We start from the raw sequence: 15,373 nt of genomic DNA, 5'->3' as shown, positions 1-15,373 counted from the left end.
AGGCGGACGTGGACGTGCTGCTGTCGGTGCCCATGTTCCTGCGCCTCTACCTGCTGGGCCGCGTCATGCTGCTGCACAGCAAGATCTTCACGGACGCCTCGTCCCGCAGCATCGGGGCGCTCAACAAGATCACCTTCAACACGCGCTTCGTCATGAAGACGCTCATGACCATCTGCCCGGGCACCGTGCTGCTCGTCTTCAGCATCTCCTCCTGGATCATCGCCGCCTGGACCGTGCGCGTCTGCGAGAGGTGTGTCCTGACCCCCAACCCCTAACCCGTGAGCTCCAGGCCCACCCATGACTTCAGTGGCTCAGAGCTCCCTCAGCCGTCGCTTCTGTCCCCCTGATCCCAGTGAGCCCCAGGCCCACCCATGATCTCAGGTGACCAGGGCTTCCCTAGCAATCACGCCTGACTCTGACCCGGACGCTGATGACCCCAGGCCCTCCATGACTTCAGTGACCCAAGGCTCCTCCCGCCAGCTCTTTCATCCCCTTGATCTCCCCTCCCTGCCCCGTCCAGTTCCTGGCCTCAGTGACTGTCCATAACCCTGGGACTCCAGCCTTGTGTCCCCAACCACCCCTGACCCACACCCTCTGTGAGCCCAGCGCCCTTCCTCCCACTTTCCTCCAGGGGGACTCATGCTCCTCTTTCTCCCAGCCCCTCTACTCTGCGGGCAGCCGGCCTCTGACCTCTGGCCCAGGCAGCGGAGGCAGCAGGAACAGGGATGCCCGCCCATCTGCCCGTCTCCACCCCAGTGTAACTTGCTCTCCTTCTCCCCTCTGCCTGCCCCGCTGGACTGTAGGGGAAACATGTGAGTCCCAGCCTTGGCCAAGCTGTGTGTGCAGAGCTGCTGCCACCATGCTGCCCGTGAGGAATTTAAGATTAGCTGCCGAGAGGGGAGGGGATGGGGAGGGGAGGCAGGGTGGCCAGGACTGGCAGGAGCCCGCGGGGGTGGGGAGAGTCCATCCCTGTGGGGGTGGGGGGTGGGGCAGGTAGGATTGAGTCAGGCTCAGGACAGTGGACAGTGGGAGGCAGGCCATTCTCAGCTTCTGTCCACTTGGGGTCCTTGGGGGCTTTGTCCAAGGTGAGGGGAGGAAGAAGGGCTGAGCTCTAGCATCTTGTTTGGGCAGCTGACCCAGGGATCTGGAGTCTGGGGTGAAGGAAAACTGGCCCAGCCTTTAGGACCCCTACTTGGGTTTTGTTTTCAACCGTCCTGGAGGATGGCAGGCCATCAACCCAAGTTACAGATGGGGAAACTGAGGCTCTCAGGGCAGAGGGACATTTCTAAGAGCCTGTTTCTGGTTGTCTCCCAACCCCCGGGGATCCAGGGAGGGAGGGGCTCCGCTGGGCCTCTCAGGGCGGAGGGACACCTTGTCCGGGAGGGGTCTCTCCTGCCTCGTGCCTGGTTGCGGAAGGCTCTGGAGGGGTCTGTTAGGTGGTGCTATGATTGGGCTTCCAGGGGGGGCGGTCCCTGGGCTGGACTTGCCCCCCAGGACCTCAGTCCTCAGTCTTCAAGCCCCCCTCCTTGTCATCAAGGCTTACCATTTGGGGGTCACACGGGGCCTCCTTGGACCCCTATAGGCCCCAATGTCAGTTCCCTCAGCCCGTTCCCCACCCTTCAGGGCAGGCTCAGGATCAAGGTCTGGGGAATGAGAGAGGGGCATCCCTGAGGTCCTGGCTGGATCATTCCAGGGGTGCCCAGGTGGGGGTGGGGAATGGGGCGGGGGGGGGCAGCCAATCCTAAATTCTGAGCCCATATTGCTGCTTGAAACCCCCTCGCCTGCCTCCCTCTGCCCCGCAGCTCGGTCCCACCCCTACCTCACCTCCCGCATGCCCCCCTCCCTGGTCCTGGGGGTTCTGCAGCACCCACCATGGCTGGAGAGCCCCCTCCTGCCTCATGAGTTGGGGGTGCTGGTCTCCCCAGAGTTGGAAGCTGAGGCAGCTTGGGGTTCAGGTAACTCAGTGGAAGAGGGGAGTCAGTTTCTGTCCCCTGCACCCAGCAAGCAGCATGGGAGCCCCCCAGTGGGGCGGAGACTCCCACACACCAGACCTGCTGTGACAGCCTCCATCCCTCCCGCTCCCACTGGGGCTTCCCTTCCATCTCCTCCCCACCTTGAACCCCGGGCCCCAGCCCCCTGCCCACCACAGTGAGGGGCCCACCTCCTCTGTGCCACCATGGTTGGCCTCTTACGTTGAACCCTTTCAGGGGAGGTCTTCGCCCGCTGGCGGGGTTTTCAGATGGCCTGAGGCCTGCTGAGGAGGGGTTAGTTGGAAAGGGCTCCCCAAGCTGAAGGGGCCTTGCAGGCTGGGGGCTGGCCTAGAGCAGAACCTTGAGCTGCCCCCTGACCCAGAGAACCAGCCCCTCGGCCCCCAGCCTGGGCTGACATAGGTGGAACCTGTTCATAGTCTGTGTGGCCAGGGTCCCAGGCCAGGCTGTGATGGGGACAAAGCAGTGTGCTTTGCAAGGCCTTGGGGCCTGTGCCCCACCACACACACACACATCAAAAGTTTAGCCCTAGGCCTCTCCCCAGGGCTAAGTATGCTGTCCCCTCTCTCCTTACCCCCAGGCCAACCTAGGCCTGGGGTTGGGGTGACTGGTGCTGCCCTCCACATATCCCTCTTCACCCAAGTCCTGGAGCATGATTCTTCAACCCCCCATCTCCCCGACAGACCCCTCCCTCAGGGCCTGGCTGACTAGGGAAGTTCTTCCTGGTGTCTGATGTGAATCCTCACCTCCACTCCCTGCTGCTTCTGGTGCCCATGGCCACCCGTGTCCGCGCCTGTCTGTATGTCTGTCTATGGGAAAGGTATCCGGCGGACATGCGTGGACACATGTGGACGTACCCTCACCTGGACCCTCTCTGCTCCGTGACCAGGGCTGGAGCAGCAGCTTTGGGGTCGGTGAAGGGAGGAGGGTGAAAGGGAGCCCGGGAGGAGGACTTGGGTGCCCTCTGTCCTGGAAGCACCCCCCCAACCACGCCTTTATCATGGGAGCCCTCGGAGTGACTGGCTCCCTGATTCAAGGCACTGCCCAAGGGGGTGCAGTGAAGGAGGAGGGACCAGTCGGGCTGACCAGCCCTCCCTACTCTCCCAGGTACCACGATAAACAGGAAGTGACCAGCAACTTCCTGGGGGCCATGTGGCTCATCTCCATCACCTTCCTCTCCATTGGCTACGGAGACATGGTGCCACACACCTACTGCGGGAAAGGCGTGTGCCTGCTCACCGGCATCATGGTAAGGCCGGGCCCTTGCACACACCCTCCCCCCCCCGACAGGGAGGTCACCGTCACAAGCTGTACCACACAGACAGGCGTTTGTTCTTGCAAAAACATGACGCCATCCCCACCACCATTTCCTGTCCTCCTGCAGGAGGAAGGGCCGTCACAGAGGCTCCGCACAGCCCCCTTCTCCGGACGCACTGTCCCCACTTGTCACCATCTCTTGAAACCTGAAGCCCAGTTGCTCTGTTCCTCTTCACTTCTCACTCCCTCCTGTTTGGACGCCGCCGCTGGGGGTCGGCTTCCTCCTGCCTCCCCACCAGGCCGCCCTCCTCCTGGCTGAGCTGAGCGGCCCCTCTCTGGTGAAACGGCATCGTGCACTTTGCTTATGTTATTTTGTGACAGTGGAAGGGGGGGAAGTAACGCTCAGCCAATCCCTCCCCCTCTCCCAGCAAATGAACTTTCTAAATAAACAAAAACACTCAGATAAATGAGTTCAAATCCAGAAAACCCTCAGTGAAATGGAAAAGCCGTGTTCTCTTCTCTGGGATGCGGCTCCTTCCAGAAAACCAGGTTCATGTCCAGCCTACAGCTCACTCCCAGCCCTCGCCCCCAACACACACACACACACACACACACACACACACACACACACGTGTGCACACACACACGTGCACACACACATACAGACACATGCACACGCACACACAGGTCATGCTTGGGTCCCTTTAGCTACTCTGTTAGCTCTCCTGCTCCATCTGTGCCCAGCGCGCCCCCTCCCGGTCACTGCTCACACACTCATCCCCGTCCCTGTCTCACCAACCACGTGCTTCCCTATTCTTGAACTTCAAGGTCTCCCAGCGGGGCTGCCTCTGAGCCCAGCGTCTTTTGCTCAGCGTGGCAGCTGTGCTGTTGTGCAGAGCGGTCATCTGTTCTCTTTCCTTGCCGTGTAGTCCGCCACGTGCAGGTCCCCAACCTGTTACTTTGCCCCTAATCGCAGGGCTTTTCCTGAGAACAGGCTCGTGGGTCCTCCCAACGCCCTTGCCCTGACCAGGAACCCTCATCAGGGTTTCCTTGGAGGGTACCTTGGTGCCCACCTCACCAAGCCGGGCATGGTGGCCAACCAGGAGAGTTTGACAGTGTCCCTGGCCCTTGTCCACTCCTCCCCATGTTTCCTTCCACCCCTGAGAAAAATTGAACTAGTGCCAGCCACACCCCCAGCCCCAGCCCTCAGGGCCCAAGCCGGGGTTTCTCCCTCCTCCACCCTGTACTCAGCAGCCGCAGGAGGAAGCAGCTGGCAGGTGAAGCACCAGGGACAGCCTCCAGCGCAGGCAGAGAACCAACTTCTGGCTCCATCCCCAGCCCCTGCCGCCTACTTCCTGGTCACTTCTGAGGCTGATGACACCTGCTAAGTGTCCTAGGCTCCCTGGACCCCACTTCTCAGTGGCAGAGCCTCCCCTCTCCCCCACTTCCTTCCTCCTGTGTTGCCTTTTGCTGCCCCTTCCTTACCTGCCCTTCCCTCCTCCTTGGCGCCTCGCTCCTGCCCCCTGTCCCTCCCAGAAGCCCCCAGTGACCTCCTTTCCAGGCTGGGCTGCCACTAAGGGCACCCTGAGGAGAGTGGTGGCACCCACCAGGGAACCACATGAGGAGGCACCCTTCCCCACTTCCCCGCCTGCTGGGACCTGTGCATTGCCTCTTCCCTTCTGCAGATGCCCCACTGTGGGCAGCTGGCTGGCCCTCCCCTGACAGTCCCTTCTCGCTGTCCGCTGACCCTCGTTACCTTTCAATAACCTGTTAGCCCAGTCTCTGTCCCCAATACCCAGACCCAAAGCCCTGGCAGATTCTAAATCCTCCCGCTTCCATGGTCATCGGCCCCAAACTTGCCTGCAGGTCCTGCTGTTCCTCGTCCCTTTCTTATCTCCGAGCCTCAGTTTCCCCCTCTGCCCAATGGAGATAAGAATGGAGTCGTTGGGATAAAATGAGCTGATCTGTGGGACACGCTCCCCTGACATTTGACGGATAAAGCACATGGGGTCGGGAGTCAGTGAACTCTGCCAACACTGCAGGCATGAAGGGTAAAGTCAAAGGTGGGATCAGGACAGGCTTCCTGGAGGAGGGAGCGTGTCCTGCTTTGGCCTAGGATCCACATAAAGCAGGATGTTGATGTGCTCCCACCCTCCTCACGCAGGGGGCGGGCTGTACAGCGCTCGTGGTGGCTGTGGTGGCCCGGAAACTGGAGCTCACCAAGGCAGAGAAACACGTGCACAACTTCATGATGGACACACAGCTCACCAAGCGGGTAAGGGTGCCAGCCCCGCTCACGGCCGCCTCTGCTCCTGACCATCAAGGGCAGACCCTCCCCGCCTTCTGCCCATTGTAGGCGCACCCATGTGCCCACAGGTCACCACCCTGCCCTGTGCATGCCCACACCGCATTCGGCTCTGCCATGTGTGAGAACGCCCGTGAGCTGTGCACAGAGACGTGGTGAAGGCCACGGGTGTCCACCTGTGTGCCCAGTCACAGCCCCGCCGCGGGCCAGGCAGTGAGAGGCAGGAATGATGGGGCCAGGCAGCCACGTGCAACTTACCAGCTGACCTTGGCAGGTTGACCTGACTGTGCCTCGGTTTCCCCACGTGTGAAATGGGGAACTGTTCTTTCTCTGGCCCCAGGTGAAAAATGCCGCTGCTAACGTTCTCAGGGAGACGTGGCTCATCTACAAACACACCAGGCTGGTGAAGAAGCCAGACTACGCCCGGGTTCGGAAACACCAGCGTAAGTTCCTCCAAGCCATCCATCAGTAAGTCCAGCACCTTTCCCACTCACGTTTCTGTGTCCGCCTGGGGCGGAGGCAGCGTGACACCCCCCACGGGAAGAGGCCGAGGGCCAGGCCAGACAGCCCAGCCTGGCCTCATCATGGCCCTCCTATGCTAGGTGGTCAGTTGATTGGCGCCAGCAGCTTCTGTTGGATGGGGTAGTGGGGATGGCCAGAGGGAGATATATGATGGGCCCAGCATTCGTCCAGGGAAATCACCTTTGATAAGGCATGCAGTCCATCCAACATAAATGGCAAGAGGCATATTTTATTCCCTGGAATAGCCCGAATGATTGTACCCCTTAGACACTACCGGATCCGGCCCGTGGGCCATAGTTTGCCCACGGCTGCCTTAGACACAGAAGCAATGTCCCCTTTTTGCTTTGGCTGGCAGGAAGCTCAGAATCTGTGGCCTGATCTATAAGCTCGTGTGGAATAATTAGAAATTACTTAATTTCCTCTTTTGTCCCTTTGTCCTGAGAATTACTTATTCAAGTAGTTCTCATCCTTGGCTGCTCGTTGGAGTCACTCAACTGGCTTCTAAAAATCCTACAGGCCACACCCCACACCAGTTACACTACAGTCTGGGATTAGCCTGGGTTTAAGCTTAAGTTCCTCAGGTGAGTCAGATGTGCAGCCAGAGTTGGCAACCTTTCCTGTAACGGGCCGGATAGTAAATATTCCCTGAGTCGTGGACCAGATCATCTGTCTCTACTCTGCTCTGCTGTTGTGACAGGAAGGCAGTGGAGATGAATGGGTGTGTGTGTGCTACAGGTTATTTCCCAAAACAGGCATCTGCCAGGTTTGGCTCACAGGATATGAAATCTCACAGGATATGAAATGCCAGTTACTGTCCACTAAAAATATCATATGAGCTGCATCTATAATTTCAAATTTCTTAGTAGCCACATTTTTTAAAAAAAAGCAAAAGGAAGCAAGTAAAATAAAATTAATATATTTATTTAGTGTATCCAAATTATTATTATTTTAACATGTGATTAAGGTTTAAAAAATCATTGAGATACTTTATAAAGTTTTTTGTACTAAATCTTCAAAGTCCATTGCATATTTTACACTTACAGCTTGTTTTTATTCGGACTGACCACATTTCAAGTGCCACATATAGGATGCATGAGACAGCACCCTGTCTAGAATTTAAACAGCTCCAAATTCTGTGGGGTTGAGTCACGTGGCACCTGATTTTTTTTTAAAAGAGTAAAAACACGTTCTTAGGCACTTTTCAGAATGAGCCTCTCTGAAGAGAGTTCCCGAGTCTCAGATCATAAGAAAACCCATTCACAAGTGGCTTCTCCTCGGTGACCGAGAAGGCTCCTGCCCCCAGAGCTCGCAGGCCAGACTCAGGGGCTGATGAGTTAGAGTGAGATGAACAGGGTTAGGGTCTGAGCTAGTGCAGCAGGAAGGCAACCGACTCAACCATAACCAAGAGGCCGCACAGGGAACACCAGTGTGAGCGGTGGGATGGGGAGGTGGAAAGAGCAGGGAGCCCAGGTGCGGCTGGGGCAGCCCAGAGCCTGGGCGTCCAGAGGTAAAGGAGAATGACCACTTACCAGGGAGAGACCAGGCCATGGGAGAAGAGGCTCACCAGCTGGGCTTTAATTGTTTAATTCTGTTCAATCATGTTTACCTCTTTTTTAGAAACAGCTTTATTGGGGTATAATTGACATAGTCAACTGCACCGACTGAAAGTGTACAGTTCGATGAGTGTGAACATATATTCACACCCATGAAACGATCATCACAGTGAAGATAATGAACAGATCCATCCCCCCAAAAGTTTTCTTATGCCGCTTTCCATCCTTGTCTTTTAACTGGGGAGTTTAGTTCATTTACATGTATTGTGTTTGCTGTTATAATTGGGTTGCTTCCTAATGATAATGATCCCCACTCCCCAGGACTTCGGGAGGTCTAAATGAGATGATTCACAGAAATGCCTGGCATGGTCCCCAGCACAGAGCAGCTATGTATTGTGTTTGCTGTTATAATTGGGTTGCTTCCTAGTGATGATAATCCCCACTCCCCAGGACTTCGGGAGGTCTAATGAGATGATTCGCAGAAATGCCTGGCAGGGTCCCCAGCACAGAGCAACCTCTTGGTAGCACAGAGCGTCCACCTCACCCCCAGCCCCTGCTCTCTGCCTCTGCTTCCACCACCATCTGAACCACCCGGGAGAGGAGCTGGTATCCCATTGACTTCACTGTGCCCAGGTGTTAGTCCTGCCTCCTCACAAGACTTTGAGACCCTTGAGGACAGGGACCTCTCCTTGCTGACTCTCCCATAGTTGTTAGCTGACCACTGGTTCCCAATCGGTCTCTCCCACCGAACAGTGGGGCCTGGACCGGTGACTACACTACTCCAAGTATCTTATGTGTAAAGCGGAGATGATGGTGATGTGCCTCTCTCCCAGGAGTGTGATGCAGATCGAACACAGTCCGGATGACCGATGACTCACCTGGGCCTGACTGCCACACAGTGTTTTCTAAATATAGGAACTGGAGTTGTGGTTACTTCCGCCCTCGATCTGGTCGTTTTGTCATTCCACAAGCATTTCCTGCACCAGCCGGTGTAGGGGACACTAGACACTGGATCTTGCCCTATGGGATGTTCCAGAAAGTTCTTTGGGGAAAGCAGGGGTATGAGAACTGAGGAGAGCCAGGTCTGGGGAGAAGGCACCTGCTCTGTGAATGATCTGTGACCATCTGTTCTGGGGCAGGACTGTTGCACTCACCTTTAGATCCCCCTGCACCCCCACCCCCCACCAAAAACAGTAGCCCTGTAAGAACAGATGATGAAGTCAAGCAAGTGTGCACTAGGGCCTGAGGGTGGATAAGATCTGAGTCGGAAACTGAGAGGCAGGCTGCATACCAAGGAGTGCCCACAGCTTGAGGAAGGCAAGGCGGTGGGCTCAAGCACACGCCAGGGAAACGAGGTCTGCTCTGCACACAGGAGGCAGCCGGGGCACGTCCTTGAGCTGGAGAGGCCCCCGAAGGGAGCGCTGTGTGCAAAGCCAGAGGAAAGGAAGAGGTGGTCTCGGAGAAGATGGAGTGGGGAGTGTGCGTGTCTCCTTGGCTGTAATAAGTGGGTGGTTTGAAGCGGCAGAATTTATGATCACTGTCCTGGAGGCCAGAAGACCAAAATCCAGGTGTCAGCAGGGCCGTGTTCCCTCTGAAGGTGCCAGGGAGGATCTGTTCCAGGGCTCTCTCCTGGCTTCTGGCAGCATCCGGCGCTCTTAGCTGACAGATGCATCGCTCCAGTGGTCATTTTCATGTGCTGTTCTTCCTGCGTCTTCATATTGTCCTCCATCTGTGCGTGTCTGTGTACAGACTCTACCTTTTGTATAAAGACACCAATCATATTGGGTTAGGGTCCCCCCAGTGACTTACCTTAACCTGGTGAAGCAAGGTCACATACTGAGGTCCTAGGGGTTAGGACTTCAATATATCTTGTGTGGGGAACACCATTCAACCCATATGACAGAAAGGTTATAGAGAAGCCAAGAATGACTCCCCAGGGAAGGCACGTCAGGGCTCCTCAGCAGCCTTCTGGGGCCATCTGTATTCACCTCCGTTTCTCCAGACTGAGGGCTGGGTCTTGGGGGCCCCGGCAGTATTCAGCATGGTGGGCCCCGAGGGGCCTCCCCATGCATCCATCGCATGTGGGCACACGGGCTGAGTTTGAACCAGTGAAGAAGAGAGTCTTACCTGGAACCATTTTCCTGGCCAGTTTAACTACAGAGGCATGGAGAGGAAGGGCAAGGACACACAGGCCCATGCCCCACGCCTCGGGCAGCTGTTGGAGGCCAAGGGCATAGAGGCTGACCAGATCCTGCCAGGGTGTTACCAGCCATTGGCTTTGCCGCTATGAGCCTCAGTTTCCCCCTTAGGAAACATCATGGGTATAGTTTCCTGGACTAAAAGTCACCTCTAGGGCCAGGTGCCTGGCACAGGTTGGCAGACAGCAGAGTTGCAGAGCGAGGGCAGCTGCATTTGTCCTGGCCAGGGCTGGGGGGATACTGCTCGAGGGAGGGGGCAGAGGACAGATGCATCTCTGGGGGGCTGGCACTGCCCTCTCAGAAGCTGAGCCCCTCTGCAGAGCAAGGGCAACAGCCCCTCGGGTCCAGGGGTCAGCATGTGGGAGGATGGCAGCATTGGGCATGAGCTGCCAGCAAGTGCTGAGATTAAAATTGCCCTGTGATTTCTCTCTGCTCCGCCGGGTCCTGCCAGAGCTCAGAAGTAAGTCTCTCCCTGAGGGTCAGGGGTGCATGGTGGTCATGGGTCAGGGTGCATCCCCGGGGCAGCTCCTGGAGGCGGCCAAGGCTTGTGTCCACCCTGCAGACCAGTGCAGGCTTTACCGAGACATCCGGACTCGGGCCCTGTGGACATAGCCAGACGGTGGTCACTTGGGTGGTGGCTGAGCTGCCTCCCAGGCCCTGCTGCCCCCTACATGTGGGGAGGGAGTGGGCTGCAAGGGGCCAGGCCCCAACCCCCACCTCATCTCCCCACTGCATGTCCCACAGGGCAACCCTGGGTGGGGCAAGTGCATGAGGACTCCCCCTTCCCCCCAACAATGTATCCTCCACACAACCCCACCCACCCACCTGTCCCCAGGCTCCGGAGTGTGAAGATTGAGCAGGGAAAGCTGAACGACCAGGCCAACACACTCGCAGAGCTGGCCAAGGTGAGCAAGGTGGGCCAGGTGGGATGGCTCCCTGGGCCGGTCTGGGCTGGTGGGGTCTCTGGGGAGAAAAGGGGGCATTTCAGTAAAGGACAGGGCACAGCTCCTGCCGAGGGAGGGACAGCACCGGGGTTCTCAGGGCAGGCAGGTGACACCGGCAAGGGATGCAGGGCGGCAAGAGCCACCAGGGAACACCAGCCCTGTCTGCAAGGGTCCACCGTGACCAGAAGCTCTGACTGTGAGAGGAACTCCGGGAATCTACATCTGTAAAAGCTACTTTTAACATCGGCAGTAGTTTCATTTTTTAAAAATATACTTTTATTGATTTCAGAAAGGAAGGGAGAGGGAGAGAGATAGAAACATCAATGATGAGAGAGAATCATGGATCGGCTGCCTCCTGCATGCCCCCTACTGGGATCGAGCCCGCAACCTGGGCATGTGCCCTGACTGGGAATCCAACTGTGACCTCCTGGTTCATAGATTGATGCTCAACCACTGAACCAAACCGGCCGGGCTAGTGTTATTTATTTTTTAAAAATTAATATCTAAGAAAATAGTATATATGGGCAAAATTGATGATGTGGTACTTTTGCTGTGGATATAAATTCAAATAATTGCACCAACAGAAAGCTCAACACCTTTTAGGAAATTAAAGTTGATTCCACAAGCTCAGTAAGATCAGTTTGTGTCATAAATGGATCTATTTGTTGGTTCAAACATCAAGTCCTACCCTCTTTCCTGCTTTTCTCTTAGAATGTTTTCACACGATTCAGAACTTGCTCCTGACAATGTTGCATACTTCATAAATAGTTCATGTGTGAGCTTTGCCTATCGGTCCCACTCCCTCGTCAATTATCAGTTAGAAGCTACTTTAATGTTATCTTTAGAAGATGTTAAGTCCTATTCTATTTCACTTCTTATACCCAGCTCATTGTGGACTCGCTCTCTTCCTCATTTCAAGAGATTGCAAAGTAATTTAATGTTAACCTACATAAAATTAACTTGGAAGGGAACATTACAGAGGAAAAAATTCTAGAACCCTGAAGAAATAATTCAGCCCGGCTGGTGTGGCTCAGCGAGTGGTTGAGCGTCAACCTATGAGCAGGAGGTCACGGTTGCATTCCCGTCAGGCACATGACCGGTGGCAAGCTTGATCCCCAGTAGAGAATGTGCAGGAGGCAGCAGATCGATGATTCTCATCATTGGTGTTTCTGTCTCTCTCTCCCTCTCCCTTCCTCGCTCTGAAATCAATAAAAACCTGTTTTAACAATAAATAAATCAATTGCTAGTAGAAACTAGAACATAACCCTAAGAGAATATAAAAATCATTGGCCAACTAATTTGATGTCATATGAGATTATAGCTATAAATATAACATGCCTTGGAAAAACTCAGATACTAGGAATTATAATTTGAATTATCCATATTACACTTCTTTAGCACAAATTATTGAAATTTTAATTTTCAAATTATATAAACCTTGTAATCATGGTGGTATACTCTCAAAATACATTGTACAAAAGCTTCTTTGAATTCAGTCTTTAATTAGATTGGATTATATGGGTTTTAATTTTTTTTAATTAAACAAGGTTAAAATGTTTTCCAATCAAATTTTTCTGCTTGCCTTTCCAAGGTTGCTAATTTAATTTGTATTTCTCTGGCAAAAATAAAATATATGGGGTGGCCCATAAAAATGTATACACACTTTACAGCTAATAGCTCAATGGTGTTTCTTTCTTTTCAGATTTAACCCATTGTAATTAATTATTCAAAGTGTGTATACATTTTTGGGGACATCCTGTATATCCTAAATTTAAAACAATTTTTTTTAAATCTCAGAGAGGGCCAAAATGAACCACCCCAGTGTTGGATGCCTCCAGATATTTCCATCTGACCCTGGGGACTGTGGTTCCTGAGGCAGGCTGGGGTGAAGGTCAGTGGCCCTAGGAGGGGCTCCGAGGGGTTTGTGTCCCCCCCACCCCCCTCGCCTCCCCGAGCCCCAGGGGGGTCAGCCTGCTGGGAACAGAAGAAAGGGTGGAGGGCACGGAGGAGGGCAAAGGTGTGGAGTGGCTGGGAGAGTCTGCAGGTGTGTAATCGGCGCCTCATCCTATTTCTCTCCCGCGGAGCGAGGGGTTGGGGGTGCTTTCCCCCCTCAGCCAGTCCTCCCCTCCAAAGCCTAGGAGGGGCGGAGGACTCCGGTTCCGCCTGCGGGTCTGGTCACCGAGAGCTGGGGTGAGAGAAGCAGGGCGATGTTCTAGCGCCACCTGGTGGCGAGAGTGGATCCTTCTGAACAGTGGAACTGGCCCGTGCTGGCTGCCTTGTGGGGAGGAGTAAAGGTGGTGGGGACACCCGTCGCCCATCAAACAGCGATTATGGCTGCCGTGTTCCTGGGTCTGTGATTGGGTCAGACCCTCTGGATACTCACCTCCCTCCAGACCCCTATGCAACCCCTAGTCTAATGTCTGTGTTATGTGGCCAGTTCAATCCCTCAGGGCAGCTCTGGTCACATCCACCCTCCCCAGTACAGCCCGTGGCCTTTCCCAGGCCTGCTGGCCCCAGCTTGTCATCTAACTTGTCTGTCCCTCACCTATTCTCCCACCATTTCCTGGGATCTAGCAGGAGACCTGCAGGGCTGGGGATGTCCTCACAGTTGCAACTGTCTGTGTGTGTGTCTGTCACTTCTGTCTCACTCAGCCTCTTCTCTCTCCCACCTCTGTCTCTCACAGACGCAGAATGCCATGTACGACCTCATGTCCGAGCTGCACGCCCAGCACGAGGACCTCGAGGCCCGCCTGGCTGCCCTCGAAAGCCGCCTGGATGCGCTGGGCACCTCCCTGCAGGCCTTGCCTAGCCTCATCACCCAAGCCATACACCCACTTCCCCCACCTTTGCCTCCCCAGCCTGGCGCCCCAGACCAGGCAGCCCAGAGCTCCCCCTGCCGGTGGCCACCCGTGGCCCCTTCAGACTGCGGGTGATGGCCATGCCCACCACCGGACCCACAATCTTGGCCATTGTGTGGCCGCCACCTCCACACCATCCAGGAAGGCCGGTCTGGTTGTGCCTCTTGGAGTACAAGGAGCCAGAGCTGAATTGGGCTGAGTGGCCAGGGGCCCGTCCCACCCAGACTGTCTGGACAGGGGTGGCTGCTGCCTGCTTTCTCCCTGAGTGGAGCTTAGGGAGCCCAGGGCTTCCTCTGGTTCCCTGGCCCCCTAACTCTCCCCAGGCCCCCGGCGGGCTCAGAACAGCAGGGAGAGGGGTCCTTGCCACTTCTTAATAAAGCAGGACCCATCCAGTTGCCGCCGGTCATGTGTAGCTGGGGGACACTCGTCGTCACAATATGAGAGGTGGACACCTGGTCTGGGGTCCCAGAATGGATATGGGGGTTAAGGTGAGCCAATCTCCATCATCTTCCGAGCCTGGTAGCCTCCTGAGCCCGAGCCTGAGGACAGCTGCGCCAAGCCCCCCTGGCACTGGTAGAGGGGCCTGCGGAGGATGGGGCCCCGCCCCCACAGGAGGCACTGGAGAGTCAGGCATCCTTCCCTCTGACCAGCTGGCTTTGCTGGAGCACCCACTGTGGGCCGGGTGCCAAGGAAGCACAGTCCAATAAGGGAGTTGACACGGGTGAGGAGGGCTATTCGGTCTTCATTGGACATGTATTGAGCACCTGCTGTATACAGGGAATGTGAGGTAAATGATCACACTGACTCTACCAGAACCTGACCAGGGATAGGGAAACTGAGACTCAGAGAAGGGAAGCCAGCTGCCTGGGCTGCAAAGTGAGGAGTGGTGAGCCAGGGCTCACACTTGGGGACCCACTGGCCACCAAGAAGAGCCCAGACATGGGGGAGGACACTTCGTGGGGGGCTGGTGTGAGCTGGGGAAGGTATGGTGCAATGTGGGGTTAAAGTGGCCCATTTGGGGTGGGCGGGAAGGGAAGGTTCTGGACACAAGTAGAATCAGAATGATCCCTCCAGGCCTTGGGCTCAGGGTGCTGGGGTCAGGCAGGGGGCAGCAGGCACTAGGCAGATGCTGGGCCCTGATGGGGGTGGAGAGGGAAACCCTGGCCCCTGCAGAGGCTAATCTGGGCCCAGCAGACAGCCCAGGCCCTGGCAGCCTCTGATAAGCCATGGGCACCTGGCTGGGGGAGATAGGTTGGTGCAAGAGAGAAGGGCGTGGAGAGGTGCCAGTGGGCTGCTGTCAGACCTGGGTTCGAGTGGTGACTCTGCCGGCCCTGGGTACCTCTGGCAGTGGCTGCCCCTCTGGGGGCCTCTGTTTCCTTATCTGTGAAATCCAGTGAGGAGAAAAGGGTGCCCACCCTTGGGTGCAGCCAGTCTGATGGAGGAGCCACAGTAGACACCTGGCAGTCACAAACACAGAGATCAGAGCCATAAAGAAGTAAACACGGCCAGAGCATGACTAGGGGACTGGGAGGTGGATCTGGGGAGGGCGTTCCTAGCAACAGAACAGCCAGTGCAAAGGCCAGGAGGCAAGACCTGAGCTTGGTGTGTGTGGGGAACAACCAGTAGGTGACAGGGGCGGGAGGAGGTGCCAGGGGGCTGGGGCAGCACCCAGGGCCAAAGGTGCCAGGTGGGGGACCCGTGAGACCACAAGGCACAGCTCGGGGCTGCCCCACACATCCAGCCACATC

The 15,373-nt window shown here is 56.0% G+C and overlaps 1 protein-coding gene and 1 long non-coding RNA gene across 3 annotated transcripts in view; one reads left to right on the top strand and one right to left on the bottom strand.

The window, feature by feature from the left end:
- The window catches only part of KCNN1 (potassium channel, calcium activated intermediate/small conductance subfamily N alpha, member 1), a 22,676-nt gene extending 8,653 nt beyond the window's left edge, over positions 1-14,023 (top strand). Inside the window, exons 5-11 of the mRNA XM_005873874.2 lie at positions 1-250; positions 3,096-3,237; positions 5,410-5,520; positions 5,891-6,018; positions 10,275-10,283; positions 10,659-10,728; positions 13,452-14,023. The exon at positions 1-250 is cut by the window's left edge and continues 8 nt beyond it. Coding sequence (XP_005873936.1) covers positions 1-250; positions 3,096-3,237; positions 5,410-5,520; positions 5,891-6,018; positions 10,275-10,283; positions 10,659-10,728; positions 13,452-13,700 — 959 coding nt within the window. The 3' untranslated portion in view covers positions 13,701-14,023. The remainder of the gene's footprint in view (positions 251-3,095; positions 3,238-5,409; positions 5,521-5,890; positions 6,019-10,274; positions 10,284-10,658; positions 10,729-13,451) is intronic.
- The window catches only part of LOC106727408, a 9,681-nt gene continuing 2,327 nt past the window's right edge, over positions 8,020-15,373 (bottom strand). The window contains exons 2-4 of one of the 2 annotated variants that reach the window (XR_001363588.1): positions 10,649-10,786; positions 9,614-9,779; positions 8,020-9,381 (exon numbers count right to left, since the gene is read on the bottom strand). This is a non-coding gene — a long non-coding RNA (uncharacterized LOC106727408). Of the gene's footprint in view, positions 9,382-9,613; positions 9,780-10,644; positions 10,787-15,373 lie in introns of both variants that reach the window. The other variant, XR_001363589.1, reaches the window with a different exon arrangement.

The sequence above is a fragment of the Myotis brandtii genome, unplaced genomic scaffold (assembly GCF_000412655.1).
Source record: "Myotis brandtii unplaced genomic scaffold, ASM41265v1 scaffold421, whole genome shotgun sequence".
In the NCBI taxonomy this organism is placed as follows: domain Eukaryota; kingdom Metazoa; phylum Chordata; class Mammalia; order Chiroptera; family Vespertilionidae; genus Myotis; species Myotis brandtii.
The sequence above is the reverse complement of the archived record's forward strand: the minus strand, read 5'-3'. Positions and strand labels throughout refer to the sequence as shown.